Here is a 23039-nt window from a genome sequence, read left to right as displayed (position 1 = left end):
TTGTTTCTTCCTAAATAATTTTAATTATAACTTATCTAGGTAGGTATGTACGTATTGGGATTGGGACTAGGTCGTGTCAAATATTATACGTTATTATATTATACCTACTCGTAATAGCGTGGTAAAACCAATTCTACTAATAGTACATATAATTTACAATTTTGTAGGTTAACGCTTGATAAGATCAAAGCCAGAATTATAACCCTAAGTGTGGATCAAGCGGAGGATTGAAAGAAAGAAAGAAAGAAAGAAAGAAACATTTATTGCTATGGACATCACAAAAGACAAAAGAGGTAAAATGAAAAAAAAAGCAAATAAGACAGAGGTGACATAAAACATACAATAAATGAATGAATAAACTAAGCAGTGCCACCCTGTCGCACAGCGATGCCCATCGCAATGGGACCTCACTCAGCATATGCCGTGGCCCCCGGTGAGGGAAGCCACGACGCTGGTTTTCAGTGTGCCCCATGCCGAAATGTCCCGGATTGGACATTGTGTTGAGCATAATAGGCTATAAGCCTAATACGAATTAGCACATTTATTGCTTCGATTACTATAAATTTAAATTATTACTATAACTCCTGTCCCATTCCATTTTTTATCTAGGTACCATTTTCTATTTTTTGATTAATAGAATAGAATAGAAAACTTTTATTTGCAAGAAAGGTATACAAGTAGCCAAGACATATTCAAATAGAGAGAAATAAACAAGTGGACAATTAGCTGCTTGTGCCCCTCTGACAAAAAGGCAGACCGCTAGAGCTTGTCTTGAAACTGATTTTTAGCGGGGCCCTCGGTCGTCACGGCATAACCCCTGCTGACGGAGATGAGATTAATCATATCAATGGAATTATTTTGTAGCTGATTATTTTCCAAAAGTCCCAAATATGCAATTCACATGCTTTGTGTGTAAATCAGATTAGGCTGGACACTTTCATATTTTTTCCTATGTAAAAAGTATGTTATACATAATAGAAAATCATATTTTTAATTACATCGATAATCATCATCAATATGCATTTTGCACAAGATTAAATATTTTACTTAAGACTCGTATCCTTTAAGTTGACTCTAGTGACAAAATAGGAGTGCTAGCACATTTTATTTTAAATTCATCTACATCGATAACAACATCGGAAGCGATGCCACAACACTAGTCAATACTAACCCTGTACGAGCCGAGGTCATTGACGACACAAGTGAATACCGCCTCTCTTCCCAATGACACGGTCAAGTTGTTCAGGCTGTCTTCAAAGCGGGGAACTTCTGTAACAATGACAGGGTTTATTTTTGGATGGTCTTCATTTGAAGGGTTATTTTCAATCAACCGCATTACACGTTTGGGTGACAAACAAAGAGACTTTCTTTTGTTTTATTGAAAAGTTTGACAATATTTTTGATTGCAAATTCAAAAGAAAAATTCACAAGACTAACGCCCGTGTTCACAAACATTACTATGAGATCTAAGAGTGCGCGTGGACGCACAGGGTGACACAAGAACCAATCACAGAGCTCTATTCAACGCTGTGCGTTCGATTTGCTGCTTCATTTAAGCACGCATCGTTTGTGAATACGGGCGTAAGTAAGTATACCTAGGTGGGTAAGTAGATATCACGCGATTTTATTATCATTTGATTGACTTAAGTTTCATCAGAATTCAGACGTAAATATTTGAATATGTCTTAAAAGGTATTTTTAGGTTGTTACATGTTTACGACGATTAAGATATTTTGTGACGACGTAATAAAATGCATCAAAGATAAATTGAAATATGTCTTTTATTTCAACATGTTGGAACTTCTATTCCGACATATTTTACAAGGTTGATAACCTATTTATTTATTGGTTCACAAATCAAAAGCACTGTGGGGCTTAAAAATAAAGTAAGCATTTACGCCCGTATTCACAAATATTACTATGAGGTCTCACAGCGCGCGTGAACGAATAGGGTGACACACGAACCAATCACAGAGCTCTATTCAACATTGTGCGTTCGATTTGCTGCTTCACTTAAGCAAGCATCGTTTGTGAATACGGGTGTTAGTTACATAGACGAACTAGTTCGCTAGTGACAGTAATAACAAACAGCTCGCAATGTATACAGGCTAATTACCAGCTGGAGAAATATTTACGTTCAGTTTAATCGTTGATGCGATGCTACTGAGCTGTAATGTAACTACAACATACTTCATTGAACCAATTTAAAAAAATATGATTTTAAATTATATAGATTACATGCGATGTATGTGAAATGCTTTGATTTGTTATTCGCCGAAACAAGTATTGAAAAACATTAGCCTCCAACTAGCTACTCCTCAATGTATGAGACGCTGAAAATCTTTTTCTCGTGTTGAGTGGATCCCATCAGTTACGACGTACAAGACTGATTGAGCGAGTTACTTGCTAAGATATCAATTTCAGGACTGAGCTTTTATATCCGGGTCTAATGCGCCCCAAAAGTAACCGCCCGAAACCGCATGTTCACACGTACATCTAAGCATTTATTGTGCCTAGCGCAAATTTGCTTGCGGGTCGCAATATCCAACCGAACGATCCCAAGGGAGCTATCTTGTTTTATTTGCTGAGCCGATAATGAACGTTTTTTTCTCCCTGTTTACTCGCAACAGTCAATATACTAAGGTGTAATAAAGGCCAACGTTTAGTAGCCTTTCCTGTTCTGCCCTCCACTTGGCACTGAAATTTTACTGTCGCATAATGTAATCAAATGGTGCATGTGTACACTTAACGGTACCGAATGAAAACCCAGCTTAAGTAGGTGAAGATAAAGTCGAAGTTGGATTGCTAAAAAAAGGAATACAGATTAAACAAAATAAACAATAGATAACGGTATTGATCGCCAATAAAATGTTAGGCAACTTTTATGACCGTAACAGTTTTGCGATTTTACTTATACGATTGGGCAGAAAAGAAACTAAAAGGTTCTCAAGAACAAAAGTAAGTTTAATATTACATAACGGTTCAGATAAATTGATGGAAATATTATATTTTTATCCTCACAGAATAGGAATCTTACTCTTAAAATAAATCTGAGGTGGAATTGTGTAAAGCAATCGTAATCATTTGACAGTTCATAACGTACGATTAAGTCAGTTAAACAAAGCGTTTGACAGAATAATCGTACGTTATGAACTGTCAAATGATTACGATTACTTTACACAATTCCACCTCAGGTTGATATACAGAAATATATATAATAAATCAATTTTAAGACTCCCAAATGATAAAAAAAATTTGATTTCCTTTTTGATTTTTCATTTTTTGTCTCTAGTTTATATGAGGTGGATGAATAGTTCATTTAGCAGTTCCAATAAGGTAGGAAATTTAAATATATTTGCTTAACAATCATAAAAATGTATGGGAGAATTGTTTTAATATCAGGCTTCAAAGAATGATCTTTATCGTTTTGCGGGTTGAAGTAGCGGCGTGAACCTCCAGAGAGGATTTATGCTTGAATGTGCCTCCTTCGAACGTTAAAAGAAAGTTTTTAATGTTTTATGTCAGTACTTCGAGCCACTGCGGACATAATCTTTTTATGTGAGCTGGGGAATTAATACGATTGCTTTTTTGCCGAAAAATTTATAGTCGACAGCATATCATAGCATCATTTATTTCAGCTGTGTTCATAATTTATGCATATTATAGTGATGATGTGGCTAAATATGTGGAACTATTATACAATTAGGTACCTAAGATTCTAAATGAAGATGCCATGGATACCTTACTCAATGCAAATAAATTATTCTTGATTCGCGATACAATATTTTTCCAATATGACACTTACTACAACTAAATACATAAAATGCCACAGTGTTACGTTTCAACTAACTACACAATGATCTTTACAAACAATATCAACCAAAACCACGATTAAATATTAATTAAGAGGCAAGAAATATGACCGCGTATTCCGGTAAATTTCCAGTTAATCCAAAGCGTTTGAAATATCTGATCCCCGCGAATTCGCCAGCAGTTTGGGGAAACTGATAGTATAACTACCTAGCTGTTTAAAGTACTAGATTGGGAATTTAGATTGTTATGGATGGACGAATTGGTACCAGAACTTTGTAGAGTTGTTTATTGGTATTCAATGCGATAGTTATTAATTTGTTGTGTCTTTGTATTGAATTGGACCAAATAATTTGATAATTTCGCTAAGAGCATGATGGGTGAGGAGAATAATCGCTATGGTTTTCGTTATTTTTATGGTCTTAGTATTTACAGGTCTAAAAAAAACTTCTGATATCCCCGTAGGGGGATGCTAAGACTGACATCTTTAGTTTTATGTTGTGAGCTTTCACTATTTGATAAAAAAAATATTTTAAGCGACTGATCTTTTTTAACTGGAACCGTGTCCATCACCATTTTTTTTTAATATTTTCTCTTCCAGCAACTGGACCCACTATCAATTTGCATAAAAGATCTATTATTTAGAATAACTTCTCTACGTATGTAAAAAGTTTGTCCTTTTCCTCTGAAATTGCGGAATCATGTTACTTATTCGGTAACACTCTTAGATCAGGTTGTTTCTAGGCGACCTTCCACCAGACAGTAGGTGTATAGGTTTACCATTTCCCAGAAGATAAATTCGGCTCACAGTGTGTTTGCTTTTCTATAATATATCAGCGAACCCTTTAAAGCTTGTCTTGATCTAGGGCCTATGCTATCATTTTATCACAGATATTTTTAACGTAGATCCTTCTTACTCGCATCACTTTATTTTTAAAAGCAATTTGACAACCCTGTACCTACTACATTTTCCTGGGTGTTTAGATTTTGAAAAGTTAATTACTTACCTAGCAGAACCTAAAGGTTCAAGGGTATCCTTAACAAATAGAAGAGAGCTAAAATACTGGCTATTTAGGTTCCTCTGATAATGAATTGTTCCCTCTAATTTAACTTTCTCGTAACAAATGAGTAGGTAATTGACTACACAGATCTTTCTAAATTATTGTGTAATTATAACTTGGTTGTTGTGGCAAGCCTGAAAGTGTCTATTCATGTTAATTAAATTATTCAATAGAACCAGAAAGATTAGTGAATCTTCCGAGAAGATTGTTTTTATCCGCTTCCTATAAACTTACAACGTTATTACTTTTTAAATTGATTATTTTCTATTTTGGAAGCATTAGAAGATGTTCAAGAATCTTTAATTATGCCTAGTCTCTCATAGATTTACGCCAGTATTCACAAACGATACTTGCTTAAGTGAAGCAGCAAATCGAACGTACAGCGTTGAATAGAGCTCTGTGATTGGTTCATGTGTGTCCCTGTGCGTCCACGCGCACTGTGAGACCTCATAGTAATGTTTGTGAGGACATCCAGGGTCAACCTAGGAAATTTCCCAAAGGTAACACGATAGATTCTTTTAGTGGTAAATCGAATTTGTTGTCGTTAGTCTTTAATAGTAAGTAGGCCACAGTTAGCAATAAACGAAATGTTTGTATCGTTGCCGAGCGATAGAGCCAACGTTTACAACCTCGCAAAAGTCTAATGTATCATAATAATAAATGACGGAAGCGTCCAACTTATGACGTTGTCTTTGGGAAAGAATCAGTGCATAGGTAGGTTATGAACATTTTACTGTCAGGAACTTTATTATTTACTTATATGATTTGATATTAGTAAGCTTATTAAAATAATTGGGTGACAATTTTAAATGTGAGTGTTTAACGGTAGCTATAACGATAACCGGTGCTTTTTGTATGCAGTTTGACCGACTTTTGGCGTTTGTTAAAGTCAAAGTAAGATGGTGCAACCCAGCCTAAGTCTAATTCGTCTTTTGTTTCTAATACGAATACCTTATACATTATTTAAGTGGAATTACGTAAAGTTCACAAAGAAATGGAACTCTGCATATTTTTTTGCTTTTAAGGCTGAGTTGCACCACCTAACTTTGACCGTAACTATAACGTTATCCGGCGTTTTTTGTATGGAATTTGACAGATTTATGATGTTTGTCAAAGTTAAAGTAAGATGGTGCAACCCAGCCTTAGTATGAGAAGAGGCAATCCTTGATGATTTTTTAGAATTTTCACAACCAATTATGAAAATTTGAAGAAAATATGCGTACAATACTATTAAAATCTTTTCCCTTTGAATGAAGTCCTAATTTTCTTTTATAAACTTTACTTTTTCCAACCAATATGATTCAAACATTTCTGGTATACTTGGACCGAAAGATTCCAGATAAAACCATTTTAGAACCACCATTTTAATTCGCAGATGGAGTTTATTCTCAGACGGCACAGATGAAGAAGGTACTTTGCGAAAACTGTCAGACTTGGCTGGCTAGAACGAAAACGTTTTATGCAGATTCCTTGCCAAACTGTGGGGTTTATTCATAAAATAATTAGCTCCAGGTGAATTTATTATCAGGACCTTAAACTCGGCAGCACAATAACTCCAACTAATCGCACTTTTGCATGCATTTGCCTGTCTAATTTTAATCGATGTAAATAATTGTCTAAAAACGTTTTAATCACCATTATTCAAACATTTTGTGCACGGATAGTTTACTCTATGGAAATTACGTTTCCACAAACATAAAGCGTGGCCGAATATGTGATTGTAACATTGAAAAGTTATGATTGTTGGTATCCCTATCTTGACTGCAACTCAGAAGAGACTGGAGTGAAAAATAAATAAAAGTTACAGTGTAATTAGGTAATTTTGTTTGATAATAGTTTTATTTACAGAAGATTTCTGAATTCATATATTTTAACTTTTACAAAAAAATATTTTCCTTAATTACATCATTTTACACAAAGTCACAAAGCTCTAAATATTCTCAAACCAAGTAAAGCTCGTTATAGAAAGTAAAAAACAAAAACAAAATATCAAAATTAGTAATATAAACAAATTGCTCTTTTCCCCTGTTAAGTTCTCACTCACTACGCAAAATCGGCCATCAATGTGTCACTTAATCTTAATTTTCTTGATACATCGCCTACGGTTAACGTATTTTTATTTAGCACCATAAATTTCCATCGACAGGCAAAATATTTTCGTTTTGTGTCGAGAACAAGACAACGCTTTCAGACGCTGACTTGCGCCACTGAACTATATTTGCGTATCGCGTAGGCTTCCCCTGGCTCCAAACGGGGCTTGTCACGCTACCCTGGCCAACGCAGTGCCCAAAAGGTACAGCCAATACTGCTAGCCTACTGTGGTAAGTGATTTCTTAAGATAGTGTTTTTGTACGTACTTAAAACGTATTGCTACATTGTTCTTATTTCATAGGTATCATGACACAAATACAAAATGTATCAGTTTACTAGACGTCAAGTAAAAACTTGACCAACCGACTTCCATGCAGAAATGAAAGAATTATCGCTACTTACGGCAACTACGAGTAGGTATGTCAAATAATTTGATACCTATTCAACGTACGTACCTAGATGGGAGAGTCGCAAAATTTGAGGTCTTAATAGTCTTAACCCGGAATTGATTAACTATCGGAAAATGAAGTACCTAGCCTTTCATCTTAGCCTGTGACCATTGTAAGAAGTTTACTCCACTTTAAATACCCCTTACGATCAATGATATTTCTGCAAATTAAGGGCACACACCGACCTAGATACGGGGTATAATTTCGACTGATAACTTCTATCAAAAGTTTCCGTGGTAACGTTTAATAGAACAATAAGGTTAATGGTAGAGCATGGCAAAAGTTTTGGACTATCTCATTAAGGAAATAAGAATAAATTTAGAGACGCTGTTGAAGCAAAACACAAGAAATTGATGTGACATATCACCTTATCCACCTTACTGCCTATATTTCTAACTATAAACTGACTTATACGAATAAAACAAAAAGAGACTGTTTGAAAAGGCTTATTGAGGAACTTTGCATCAATAAATTAAACAAATCTGCTGAAAACATCACAGTTTCGAGAGAACAGCATAAACTTTTGCAGGAATAATTTCCCGATACATTGACTTTGGATCTTTAGAATGCAATTTACCTTCAGCAATACCTGCTGAAATATGACGTTAGTTTGTGTAGTTACATACGTCAATGTTTGACTTAGTTTTCGGTTATGTATTGAACAGGAACGTCGAACAAAAAGCTACATTGCTCACATAAAGGCTTTTGGCTTATTATGATGGTAATTATTGTAGTGTTTGTTATTCTAGAATCCGTATCTAAACGAAGCTGTAAGCCATGTTTTAGATCTTCAATTGTTTACTTCAAAATAGCCAACTAATGATCAGTTAATGCTTCAAAGTATCAATTGTATCTATTCTACTCTTGAAAAGATCTCGTTCCATTTAAAACACAACAAGCTGTATCTTAAGTTGTACAAAACTTGAGGGACGGACAAAAACAATCCGATAAGACCGTAACAAGCGGTCTTAATCGTCCCATCACAGCTCTCAAATTAGGTGCAAACCTTCAATATTGCCGTTAAATCGCTATCGGTGTAATAGCTAAAACAGCCGAGGAACTTTCTTCGATAAGGGCTGACTCGGAGATTATTTTAAATAATATTTAAGTAACAAATTTTCTAGCGATCGTCGTGATTCGACAACTTTCCTAAGTTGGAAGTTCGCCGTGTTTCCCAACCTTATCGTCCGAGAAGTAACAAGCCGAGATAAATGAAGTTTAGTTGCTCTTAATTTAATGGCTGGACGGAAGTTTGGGCGACGTGACCGAACGCGGAGAGCCTTCAAACCAATTATTGTATAATTATTAATAATATCTTATTCTCTTTTGTTTTGTTTATTAGATGAAAAAGTTGGGACCTGTGCGTTGTTGTTTAGTATTTCGTTTGTTGCCGAAAAATTGTGTCTGAAGCGCATTATTTATTAGGTACGTATTATTTCATATTGATTAGATTTATCAACCGACTTCAAAAAAGGAGGAGGTTCTCAATTCGACCCGTATGTTTTTTTTTTCTATGTTTGTTACGCGATAACTCCGCCAATTATGAACCGATTTGAACAAATCTTTTTTCGGCGTATAGGTAATACCTCAAGGGTGGTCCCATTTAAATTTAATAATAGAAAAAACAACCCCCAAGGGTGGAAAATTGGGGATGAACTTTTTTATACGCAATATCTCCGCCGATTATAAATCAATTTGAACGATTATTTTTTTGTTGAATAGGTATTATCAAAAGGGTGGTTTCATGCGAATTTGAAGAAAACATTTCACCCACAAGGGTGGAAAATTGGGGATGAACTTTTTTATACGCAATATTTTTAATTTTTAGTTTTTTTTTGTGTTCACGCATTTGAAGTCGGTTTTATTTTTTTTTAAAGTTAATTATATCTCCTTTTATCTTAACATTGAAATATGATTTCGATAAAAGTAACAATGATTTAAGGAACCACACATTTTATTACATCTAAGTGGGCCATGATGAAAAATTAGGTAAGTAGAAAATAGATCTAAGAGCATTTAAATAGTACGTGGGTTTTTATATCACGGGGAGTAAAATAAGTACATAGTACACGTATACTTTTTACTATTACTGAATTCTAGATTCAGTGCTCGCAGCAGAGTGACAGCGAGTAGGTATCTATAAAATTATGAGTATTTAAAATATTATAAGTAGGTATCTATCTGAAATGTGAGAAAACCCTAAAATCCGAGCTGCAAAAGTTAGCAAACCTGGGTACCTGTTACATTTAACGAATACATGAAGCCAAGACCCTAGTGGCACGCCAGATAGAGCAGTGGAATGAGATCAAATATGCAGGTGGATTATGTAGCAAACACAGGTCCATTTTGTACTCCCCCGAGCGAGATCTGCCAAGTGATTTTGGGAGGAAATAGCTGGTATAATGAAACGTATGATGAACAGAATGCTGACTTATGAGCGTTATGTTAGTGAGAAAAGATTACGTTTCGTATTCTGTATTCGTGTACTAAGTGAACGAGAATAGAAAAAAAAAACTGTTTAAGGTGTTAGGTACTGTTCTAGTTTATCAATTTTCTTGGTAGATTTGAATAGCCGAATTATTTCATTTTCATGGAATAATCACAAAGTTGTAGTAGGTATTTATTACTCCGAAGGAAAAAAACCCGTGACTCAAGAAGAATTAAACTAAAGTAATCGACAAGTGAAGATAAAGACTAAAATTTTTGTATAAAAGACTTCAGCAGTTCTTTTAATTAATTCACTCTTGTAATGGAGTTTTGGACAGACACTGTGCACGTTTGTTGTCGATACGACAAGAAAATGAAGCAGTTCTTTTAGAAACTCCATATTCTAAAGTCTGCTATATTAAAATATTTGCTAAATTTTCAAAACCATAGACATGTACAGCACACCAACGTAAATATTGTGGCATTTTATGTCCTTGTAATAGGTGTTATTTTTCATCAAAAATGTATAGTCTGATGTCCTATCAACCGTAAATTTGAATACACGAATTCGTCGTGGACTTACGCACCTGTGAACTACGATATCTCGCACCGAAGCATAAATACCCAAGATGCCAAGGCTAAAATTTTACAATCCCTAGATTTAATCCGAAATTGCTACAGAGTTTGTGGTTAACTTCTAGATAGATGAAGGTAAACGGAGGAAATTGCTTTGATAACGTTGGATTTATTCTGAAAGCTGAATAATAGATATTTACGATTGCAAAGTGAACACGCCATAGCATGCTAATGTGACCTTTCAAGGTGAGTTCACAGGCCCTATATGTGGCTTTAGGAATATTTCACGTTACGCTATCACCACTTGATAAGCAGGATTGAGGTAAGGTATTTTTATGATTCCTTAGATTGTAGCTTTACGTCAACAAATAAGAAAAATAAACTTTTAAATAAGAAAATGAATTAACGTTGACACTGAGGCAAATAAGTCTGCTATTGTATGTTATTTAAAAATGTTTTAGAAACTATTTAGGTGGGTGTAGTAGTAGATACTCGTATGCAATACCTACACATAAAGAAAGATGAGAGACGGGAATGTAATCTAAATGATTACATTTCTCTAAATAAACAAAAGTAGATTCGACTGAACCTTTTCGGAATGAAATGTAGCCATTCAAAGGTCACTGCCCACTAAGCCTGTTTATCTTTTTTCCAAGTGTATTTGGGAATGAAAAATAGTTCCTGGATTAAAATTACTTTATATCAATGACTATCGGAAACATCTTTGCGTTCCTAAGTTCCTTCCAACAACTAAATTAATATGTTTACCTACGTAGTAGTTACCATCATAACTCTAACTAGCATTATTGTGACCTATGACTAGAAATGGAATAACTTAGTTAAATAAATGTGAATAGTAAATGTTCTCTGTATGAATAATTCATATAAATAATTGACTATTAAGTTTATGATTTTGTGCTTATTCCACTAATACATTTGCCCCCACGCATACTGCCGTATGTACTTAGAGTGATAGAGAATAGATAAACAAAGACAATCCAAGATTGTCAGTCTCAAAGCGTAAGATTGCAAGCTTTTGACGAAACTTCGCCCTCGTATGCACGTAATGGGCGTTATGTTACGCGCCGTACAGTAATTAAGTACTTTGTCTTTTGATAATTAAGCTTGTACTTTGCTCTTGTTAGTGCTTAATTGTGCCGGCTTTGTTTCCACTTACCTACTGAGCGGCTTATCTTAATCGGGTGTGTGTGTGACAGGAATCGCGAGACGTTTTGCGAAACTCGTCGGCACAATTAGTACGTTTCAGAGTTCAGATTATATGTGAGATTTTGGAAGCTTAATGAAGATTACACAAAATATATTTTCGGGTTGTTAGTAAAATAACAAGTAATTATCACAGTTTTTTCAAATGCGTTAGTCTGTGACTTAATTCGGACTACACAGCGCTAAAAATCATTTGGAAAAACTGTGATAAAATTTTTACTTAATAAGATTTCTGTTACCTAATTCGCAGTCTCTTAACTGCAACATGATTCTGAAATGTATTTCAACAGTTCATACGAAGTTGCAACTTGTAGCACAGCCTGTAGTTAATGTAAGCAGGAGTAAATCTCTCAAGCTACTACTACCCGATTCTAAGAAATTTCATTGCCGGAAGCTACTCTACGTATTTTGTAGTACTTTATTTTCTGCCTCGGTAATACATAATAATTACAGTTGGAATTTATTTTTTGTAAACGAAATAATTTAGAGCCTAAATACACAACTCAATAGGTATATTATTTCAGAATCGTTAATTTACTTTTGTTAATTTATGTTTCAGTCTGAATGGAATTTTAGTTCGAACCAAAGTATTATTCAAAAGCGGGCCTAAGTCTCAACCTTTTGTTCTTAAGATGTTTACATTTATTTACACGTGTAGGAGTGAAGTTTAATAAGTTAAGCACTCTTTTGCAATGTTATTGTTTCATAATTACGTTACTAATTTTATTATTACGAAGGTTTTGGTAATTAATTAATTACTGAACGTTAACGTTACGGGATAGGTTTGAATAGCTTCACTTCAAATGATTGGAAACATAATTCTAACAATCTTTTAGTCTTTCATACATCATCATTTTGGCGACTAAGAACATGTCATTCAGCTACCTACTAAAATAATTTTACACAATCTTAATTAGGTATTATGTCATCATGATTGGTTGTATAAATTAATTTAGATTTTCCTCGGCTCTCAGTAGGTTAACTTAATATTTTAATAAGTATAAGATTTCTTAAACAAATGAAAAATAAAATGCAAAATGAATCTGATGATTTGTATTGTGCTTTTGGAACTTTATAATGTTTGTCATATAAGCAAGTCTACCTACATTCTTGTTAGTGAAAATATAAAGTCTTAACATTTTAAACAACTTAATGTTTTAAAATATAAAATCCAACAGTCTCAAAAGACTACATACTTCAAACAAGCATTCTTCCAACATGTTGCGCTCAAGTTAAGTCTCAAAAGCATCTCAGAGTGGCGAAGCGAGACACCGTCTCGGTAATGAGACGGGACGTTTGAGCACTTTTTCAAATACTCTACGAAGTAAATACTTTGAATTAACATGGATAACAAAATAAAGGGCGAAGAAAATTTTTACTTGAAATATTTAAACTACAAAAAGCATGTTTTTCTTGTACGTTATTACAGATGTTTCAAAATGTCACGCCAAAACTGTAACTGGAATTACTTGTAGCCTTTTAGATTTATCATAGCTTTGTAAACGTCTCATAGTTTAAAAAATTGTGTCGTCATTTACCTACTATGTTTTTTATTTTGAAACTTCTACATGAATCTACTATTCACCCTTTTCGCCAATCTCGTTTGTCCGTAACACTACGTTTTCACGCCTAAGCCACAGAACCAAATAGACTCTACGTAGACCTTTTAAATCTTAACAGGGGTGAAATAGGGGATGAAATTTTGTGTGGGGATGCTTCCCAATACAAACTACTCTCGTGACTTAACTTTCTTTGCTCGACCAACCTACCAACGTTAAGTCCGCCATTTGTAAAACCCTTTTCGTGCTATGCTTAGCTTTTAAAAAAAATATCTATACTAATCTGTATTATACCTATAAAGAGGTAAAGTTTGTGGGGTTGTAGGGGGTAATCTCTGTAAATTCTTTTACCAATAGAAATCCATAATTATTTTCTGAGTGTCATTCAGAAACTAATATGGCTTAACCTGAAAAATGTAGTTTCTGTGACAGAACGAACTTGACACGGGTGAAGCCGCGGACATAGCTAGTTTTTAATGTAGTTACTTGAAGAATGTTTTTGTTATATTATATTCGCAGATACAGACGCGTGATAAAGCTAGTTCAAAACAAACAATTCAATTTAAAGAAAGCTATGAAAGCAATAATAATTACTTGTCATCAGAAATGAATTTAATCCATCATTTCGTATAATTACATAGAAATGTAAATGCGGCCTAAAATTATCGGAAAATATCTATTGTGTGAAATAAATGACAACCTGATAATTTTTTTGTTGGTTTAATTCTTTTTCAGAACTTTTGAATTCTTATATTTCAAAAGAATATGTAGTAATTTTAAAAGATTAGAATTTTTCCATATTTTGTCTCGAAACTGGTTCTACGTACTTACTGTACTTATACAAATAATGATTTATTGGTTTTAGATACTTTAATATCCAGTATAAATGGCGAAAGGGACTTTAAACAAAAAAAAAATGCACTTTTACAACAGATATTATGTCAAAGTCATAGAGATATTAGCCTGATAGCCACGATACGAATAACATATGCAAAGAAGGTTATTGGTAATCTTTTAAATAAAAATATTTAAAAGTAAAATTATTATATTGGTAATCTTCTTGTCGTGTCGACAACAAACCTACATAGCGTCTGCCTAAAACTCCGCCACAAGAATGGCGTTGTCAGTAGCCTTCATTAAATCTTCCTGCGTGCAGTTGTTTGGACACGCAGGGTACGACATCATGTGCTAATATTGGTAATGATGTGTTAAATAGTAGAATAAACTCAGCAGCAATACTGTCGCGTGATTTTTGCGAAATACATTTTTCTTTAGAAATATATCATTTACTTCTAACAATGCTTAGCCTTTGGACGCCGTCGACGGCTGTCCGTAAGCAGCTTAAAAGATCTCGCTATAATAACAAGTTGAAATATCACACACTTCTTACCTTATACAATTTTTATTTCAGTTAAAATATGAAGTATTTTTTACGACACGTTACTTGATACGATATAAAAATTAAAATCTACTTACATTAAGGCTGGGTTGTACCATATTGATTTAACTTTAACGAACGTCGAAAGTCTGTCAAACTCCATATAAAAACATCGGTTATAGTTACGGTCAAAGTTAGGTGATGCAACCGAACCTAAGTTATTGATAAAATTGTTAAATTAATCTTAATGTCATATAATAAGTGAAAAATCTTCTAATACTTATAAATATTTGAACATACGGGTATAGTTTTTATAAAGTAAATTCGATGTGACTTGATGGCTTCAATATCCAAGAAATAAAATAACAACACAGGCATCTGAATATTGTAATCCATAAAAAAAAAACGCACACAAAAAAGTGTTCTTTAAAACAGGAACTAGGAAGTTACGTAAAATTTCGTTAATTAGAAAATATTTATTCGTTCCGTTGGTTGAACACAAAGGAATTAATCTATTTCAATACTAATTAACTGGAAGTTAGATTAGATAGATAGACTTAACTCCAAAATCCAACTCACAGTTAATTAGTATTGTAAAAAGTAACCTTAAAACTTGCCCGGGTTCATACCCAAGAGGTTCACATTCAATTACTAGTTCGGGAGTTTATAATCTTTGCAAAGTTCATTATTTTTGTGATAATTAACGAAATTTTGAGCGAGGATTAAATATTCAAAGTAAAAGTTTGAAGAGCATGATGGAAGGCAAAACTGGCGGTTTGTGAAATTACATTTGTGATTTAAATTTGCATTACAAACTCTTTATAATGAAAGATCTATTCTTTGTTTTCAAAGACCTATTGAGAATGAAAAAATGAATCAACAATATCAACCAACAAGAGGTTTACAAAACAAAAGAAAAAACAAAGAACAATTGAATAAAACAGCCGAAATAATCAAGACTGGCATCGTAAAACTTCGTCAAGCACCTAAGGAATTGACGTCTAACGTTATCAGACGAAACTTACCGACAGAGTCCTTAAAACAAATCACAACATGGAAGACAAGTCCGAAGTGTACATAGAACAAAAGTTTCGCCAACAACATCATTCAAGTCACATCGCAGTGTCAGGAGAAAGTTCACTGTGTTTGTGGCATTGTATCGTAGTCTCGTAGCCGCTCGTGAAGTTCGTAGCCCGTAGCGGCGTAGACGCGCTACGATCGGCCCGTAGGAGCACCGCGGTGCGACTGAAGACTCGCGGGCTTTCGCTCGCACCGAACTTCGTCCATGCACATGCGCTCACATCTGTGGGACATTTAATTTATTAGCGCTCTCATTCCCAATTTGTTTGTTCTGATGATTTACGAATTAAATTGATTGGTGTTTATTTAAATGCATGATTTATTTTTAAAGGGTCCTGCTTTGCAATCTGTTTTCGGCGTAAGGTAGGTACGATAACTTTTATTTTAGTTTATTTGTGATATAATAATATACTCATTTTACTGATTGTTGTCTTTTTTGGCTTTGTATTGTTTTGTTCATAAGCATTAATTTATGGAAATCTTTGTTAAATTATTAAAATATACGAATATTCCTACTACGGACAAGGAGTGTAGAATACTATTTTTACAAAATTTCTTCATTATACGCTTCTAAGCTTTTGTACAGTAAAAGTTTTGTTCGATCCTATGAAACATAATTAAAACTCGTCAGAAACTTATCATCCACTTAAACATTATAAAATTAATTTTTAGATAAATTACTTGTAAAATTAATAATTAAAATCTTCTTTCAAACACCACACTTAACAAGAAATGCCAAGAAAATTCAAAAGAAAATAATTTATGCCTAAAAATGATAAAAGGTTAATATTTTTGTATTGAATCAAATTAATTAGTTTCAAGTAATTGAATTGATCGCTAAATAATGAAATCTAAACGAACACCGTCGTAAAAAAGCTATCGTTTTTATATTTTAAGTGTATATTTTGTACGATTTCTCTTCTTCAAAGTTATTATATTACCAGAAACTCAATGCCGGTAATGTAAGCGGTAAATTAATTTTGCTTGAGTTCTTTCAACCTCGAAACTTCATAAAAAATATTGTATCTTAATATAATATTAATATTAAAGTTTTGTCTGGATTCAATATTTCGGTTTCAAGTGCCTACGTTTAGCCGTTTAGGCTGTGCGTTGATATGTCACTAAGTCAGTCAGTTTCTCCTTTTATATATTTATATAAGTACTGGTTTTGTTGCCTGAGGATTTTCTTTACGGATATAACTTTGTTATATTACCTATTTAGACATGCTTACATAGTATTTTATTATATTTGATGTATAGTTTGTGTGATTGAAACATGTATTTTGTAGAAGAATTAAAAATCAAATCACCACAGCAGGCACTATTATTATAGGTACCTACTACATATTCACACATAATATTAAATATATATTAGCAATTAATAATTCGTTAAATATTACTTTAATCAGTATGTAGAATTTCAAAATTAAATGCTGATATTGATGAGATTTAAATTGATCACAATTGTGAATTAAATATATTTAATTTGTGGTCATTATACAGTCACGTTTATATAAAACAAATTTTGTTAAATAATTCAGTTGAATTCCATTTAGGTAGTGAATTCTCGTACAAATGTTTTTAAAGATTTTTCTACGTATTTGTTAAACCAATGTTTTGAAACTAGACTGTTTATTTCCGAATGGAATTAAGCTAATGGATTCAGACCCGAAGATAAATCGGAATTGTTCAATGTAATTTGTAATGTTACATGAGCGTGTGCTTACTTAGGGTACCCTTTTGTGTATTTTCGAAAACAAACTAAGTCCTTTGTCTGGCCAGAGGCCTACGGCGGTTTTCTTATCAGCTCGACCCTTTACATCCACGAATGTAAGTACCCAGAGGGGTAAACATTGCAAAAATGATTATATTTTCCCGCTTTGAATGAACCAAACTCCACGGTTCTTATAAAACGAATATTTTATTTTCAGTCTGTGCTGCATCCTTTCAGAAGCACTTTTTTTCAAATATAACTCATGGAGCAGCGTAGTGTTTACACAACGCTCTCCTTTCTCCTCATATCAAATGTAGTTTCCAGTTTAAAATTCATACTGCAGCTTTTAAACTTGGTTAGGTTTTGAACATTGCTCGTGTTTGTTTAAAATGAGCGTTTATCCGTTTTAATTCAGTGGTGAGTATTAAACTGATGATGGACTGCGGTTCATAAAATACAATAACAAATAGGCAATTTACAAAAATATATTTATGTATGAATTATACTCGTTGCCTAGAACCCTAGGGCAAGATTTGCTTAGAGGACTAGATGGCGCAATATAAAACGTGCAAGGTTACTTTTTATATGTTTACTATAACTTTTAGTATTCAGAAAAATCTTTAGATCATAAAAAGGTGGGAGCATTAAATTTTTTGTCGGCAAAAACATACTTTTGTATTTGACATCAAGAGCGTCCTACTGTCTATTTAAGGTCAAATAACCCAGAGAAAGGTTTTCTCGAATTACGCATTAACCAGACGCTATAGTGTAGCGTTACAGTGGAAAGGTTTCTTCTATTTTTCTGCTTTCTGGGACGCTAATGACCTGGGAAAGGTCGTCCTTTTTATACAACCTAATAAGAACCCACTTATACAGTTCACACAAAACACCGTCTGCGAAAAGTGCGTTGCGTTGAACAGTGCAAACAATATTTCCAGCTTGGGTTACTTGTACTAAATTTTAATTTCGCCATTCGTTTTTAGTTTCGTTATAAAGTTTACGCTTATTAGACATTTTCATTCGATATTTAGATAACAGTAGCCTTAAATGTACCTGTAATACTTTAGTGAGTAAATATTTCGGGTGAAATAACATATGTAAGTACCTAACGTGTAGTTACTTCCTGAAGTGAAAAATGTACCTATAAGTATTTAATTTTTTTCCTATCTTTAGAAGATAGGAAAAAATGAAGGTTATCTTTATCCTATCTTCTAAAGATAGGATAAAGATAACCTTCATACACTACGATGTTAAATATAGATTTTCTTAGTTTAGACGTGAATTAAATCGTATTTTCGTTCGCCACCCACGACTCTATCTCATGATGGTTCATTTAATTCAGTTCTTGAAATACTTAAATTAATAATGATAATAAGAAACGAGATAGTGGCACGTTTTTATGTCAATAACAATGACATAATAACATCGATAGACTCTTATATGTAACCACAAAAACTAATCAATTTCAGAAAATAATAAAGTTAAAAAAAAATATTACCTACTTTTAAATGCTGAAAAATAGAGCTTCCCACAGGAATGGCGTTAATACCTCCGATTCGAAAAGACAACCATATCACTTTTTATCATTTTATTTACGTCTGGGACTCAATCGGTTAATAATTATAATAAGAAACGAGATATTGGCACGTTTTTATGTCAATAACAATGACATCATAACATCGATAGATAATTAATCTTACGTGTGACCACAAATACTAATCAATTCCAGACAATAACAGGTAAAAAAGAAAAAAAAATTAAAATCGTGAAAAATATGTCAGTCCCAGTGCTGCCAGCGTTACCTCTGTTTCGAAAGGTTGGCTGGTAGAGAATGCCATGTGACTTGAAATTCGCCTTGTGTATCTCTTATATTTGTGTAGCAAAGTTTTAAATAAATAAACTGCCCACTGTACGCGTATCTTGTAATTTTTAACATTTATTTACAATCTAATTCACTAACATAGTTAAATCCTATGCCACCATAATTAGCAGCTGTCCGCCGCTTAATTAAATGAGTATTTGGCATCCACAACCGTATTAGCGGTAACGGCGCATTGTCGCCACTTGCATTCGACCGCGCGCTTATTAGATTTTACTGCGCCCAAACTAACGGTAACTCTGCCAGACGCCCCGGTAATGGGAATAGCTCGTAATACTCGTAATCAAAGTATGGTGCTTTGTTGCTATAGAAGCGTGTTTATCTAGCACTTTTGAGCGGTGAACATAGTTTAATATTTTTCAACCGACTTCAAAAAAGGAGGAGGTTCTCAATTCGACCCGTATGTTTTTTTTTTCTATGTTTGTTACGCGATAACTCCGCCAATTATGAACCGATTTGAACAAATCTTTTTTCGGCGTATAGGTAATACCTCAAGGGTGGTCCCATTTAAATTTAATAATAGAAAAAACAACCCCCAAGGGTGGAAAATTGGGGATGAACTTTTTTATACGGAATATCTCCGCCGATTATAAATCAATTTGAACGATTATTTTTTTGTTGAATAGGTATTATCAAAAGGGTGGTTTCATGCGAATTTGAAGAAAATATTTCACCCCTAAGGGTGGAAAATTGGGGATGAACTTTTTTATACGCAATATTTTTAATTTTTATTTTTTTTTGTGTTCACGCATTTGAAGTCGGTTTTATTTTTTTTAAAAGGTAATTATCAAGCCAAAGTTACGGCGCCATTTAAATATGGATGGTGTCACTTCACCACGTCACCTTGGCAGTTGCATTGGCAGTGTCGATATACCATTATACCCATTTTACTGCGCTCAAACTAACGCTAACCGGTAATGGGAATAGCTCGTTTTTACAGAGGCACCATACTTTGAGAGGCATGTATTGTGTTGTTGTGTAAAGAGGCATGTCTAGCACTTTTTGGATGGTTTCATACAATATGTTTATTAGTTGTAACTCGACATCTTAATATTCTCATCAGTGCAACTTAGTGTACTGTATTACTGTAGGACTCTCCAAACGTCACTAAGCTAAATCATCGGCTCTACCTACTACTGCTAGTCAATCATCATCTAGACAAAAATCAAAATCAACCCAATCAAAATCTAGGTCGAGAAAGTTAAACAAAAATAATAAACTGTAGTGTACATTTAATTAAAAATGTAGATATTTCCAGTACAAGTTAAAGAAGAAAGTTTGTTCACGACTGTACCTTTGGAGCGCTTTGATATTTAACTAACTTTGACTTTGCTTTAGTAAAGCAACTTCTTTGGCTAAACGGTCATGAATTAGTAACCGGAAGCGGGAAATTCCGGTTATCGAAGGAAATCGACACCAAGGAGTGGCCGAGAGCCTTTACAAATGGGTGATTGACTTTTGTAATTAAATGATTTGTAGGTGACTTAGTTTCATAGCTTGAGGTTTGAATACCATAAAATGACATTTACAATAAGCACTAAGCGTTGCCGTAAGTATGTTTGAAAGATCCAAAGTTCCAAATATGATGATCTTTATAAGTCTCCAGTCTTATGCTAGCTGATAAAACTAAGGCAATGCCGAAAAGTTGCTATGCAGAATGACTTCAAAGCCACATAAAATATTGTCATGGAACCAAAATTAGTCGCGCGTGCTTTTAAACGTTTTCTTTAATTTGTGAGGTTTTTCCACCTCAGAATACACATACATTTTTATTGTAATGTACCTACCTAATAACTATTACATATAACAGTTATCCTATTCAAGCCTACGTTGTTAACTTGCTATGATGCAAAATGCGTGGGTAAAAAAAAAGATTTCAAAATACGGATAAAACACAAGGGTTAATCTGGTAGCGATCTCTATTGAACATCCGAGCTGCGTCTATCCTTTCATAGAATTGACCCTTCCCTTTACTAAACCAAATAGTTTTATGTACAGTCGACGGCACAACAGACTGTATAATATTGGTGCCAAATAGCATCTGTTACCACTAAAAACGAGGTTAATATGATGACAACTGTACATTGCATGCATTTTGAATTGCTCTGTTTTTATTCTGGTATAGTAGTTGTATGGCTTTTAATTTGCAGGCCTAATAAAATACAATTTTCAGGTAGAAATTTAAATCGATCGTTCGTTCGTTTCAGCCGAAAGACGTCCACTGCTGGACAAAGGCCTCCCGCAAGGATTTCCACAAAGACCGGTCCTGCGCCGCTCGCATTCAGTCACTTCCCGCGACCTTCACCAGATCGTCGGTCCACCTAGTGGGAGGACTGCCCACGCTACGTCTTCCGGCTCGTGGTCACCACTCAAGAACTTTCCTGCCCCGGCAGCCATCAGCTCTTCGAGCTATGTGCCCCGCTCAAGCTTCGCAATATTCTCACTTCCGAGATATCGCAGTGTCTCAAGTCAAAAGTCTTTGACCAGTGTGTGTTGCCAGTGATGGTATACGGATCTGTACCTCTAGTAGGAAAAACTTTCGAGTTCGTTTCGTTGCGTATTCAAAGTGTCATCGAAAAATTTTGTATGAAAAATTAAACAGCGCCCCCTAGGGCGGCTATAATATAGGGGGCGCTGTTTAATTTTTCATACAAATTTTTTCGATGACACTTTGAATACGCAACGAAACGAACTCGAAAGTTTTTCGTACTAGAGGTACTGAGACGTGGTCGCTTACTATGGGCCTCATAAGAAGGCTCAAGGTCACCCAAAGAGGGATGGAGCGTGCTATGCTCGGAGTTTCCCTGCATGATCTAATCAGAAATGAGGAGATCCGAAGGAGATATTTAAATACTTATGAAAAACTAATTAGGGATAAAACTATTATCTTTGAAATCATGACTAAAAATACTATGTCTTCGTATACTTGCCGCAATAAAACGAGCCTTGAATATGAAATGATATTTTTGACAAAATGTTGTGCGAGGTGAACAATAATATTTAACAAGGCAGAGCATGATTGGTGGAAGGTCCTGAAAAACGTGTAACATAAATGAAAAATCTAATAAAGTGAATCGATTTTGGACGAGCAGATATCGAAAATAAACTTAACTATGGCTGGGACATGGTTTGTTTGCGTTTAATTATTCTGCGTGATGGGAACTTTATATAGCGACGTTCCTACTACTGAGATCCAGTTTTGCGAATATCCATAATATTTATTCATATTCGGTACTTGTTTCTTGCTTTTTTACGCTTGGAATCGTAGACCGTGTATTAAAGGTTTATCCAGATGTCCATACTCAATTAAAACTAATTGTAACAATGATCTTAATTTATCTGAATCTTAATTTTATTAGTCGAAACTTTATGGAAATCCAACGTAGCCAAGTTCAATGTGGCAAAGTGACATATTCCCAGTCTTAAGTCATTAATATCAAGAAGCTTAATGTCTTCCTAGTCTTATGTGTTACTTTTTGGTATACTATGACAAAAGTAAAGTTATTACTATGATTTTGCTAGAAATCATACCAGAAGTATAATTATTTTGCAATGCAACAGCTGTCTATTCATCTAATTTTTTTTAAAATCTTCACTCTTACGATTGACGATACCCCATTTGGAGCCGGCTCTACAAACGAAACCACAATTTAGCTGCGCGCCGATACTGTAAAGCACTTCACAGCCCGCCGGAGCTCAGATTCGTCCTGCAGCATTCGCCGATATTCGTTTAACCCAGTCTAGGGTTACCATCTACAAATTTCAAAAGTCCCAACAAAAAACCAAACAAT

At 34.2% G+C, this 23039-nt stretch overlaps 1 protein-coding gene across 3 annotated transcripts in view; it reads right to left on the bottom strand.

The window, feature by feature from the left end:
• The window catches only part of LOC114356027 (lachesin), a 41890-nt gene extending 22924 nt beyond the window's left edge, over nt 1-18966 (bottom strand). Inside the window, exons 1-3 of one of the 3 annotated variants that reach the window (XM_028309112.1) lie at nt 18868-18966; nt 15601-15878; nt 1172-1269 (exon numbers count right to left, since the gene is read on the bottom strand). In XM_028309112.1, the coding sequence (XP_028164913.1) occupies nt 1172-1269; nt 15601-15682 (180 nt within the window). In that variant the 5' untranslated portion in view covers nt 15683-15878; nt 18868-18966. The remainder of the gene's footprint in view (nt 1-1171; nt 1270-15600; nt 15879-18867) is intronic. The other 2 variants (XM_028309111.1, XM_028309113.1) reach the window with 2 other exon arrangements.
• Between the last annotated feature and the right edge of the window lie 4073 nt (nt 18967-23039).

Source organism: Ostrinia furnacalis, unplaced genomic scaffold (assembly GCF_004193835.3).
Source record: "Ostrinia furnacalis isolate ACB-3 unplaced genomic scaffold, ASM419383v2 OfSCF2609, whole genome shotgun sequence".
NCBI classification, from domain to species: Eukaryota; Metazoa; Arthropoda; class Insecta; order Lepidoptera; family Crambidae; genus Ostrinia; species Ostrinia furnacalis.
This window is presented reverse-complemented; position numbering and strand designations above follow the sequence as displayed.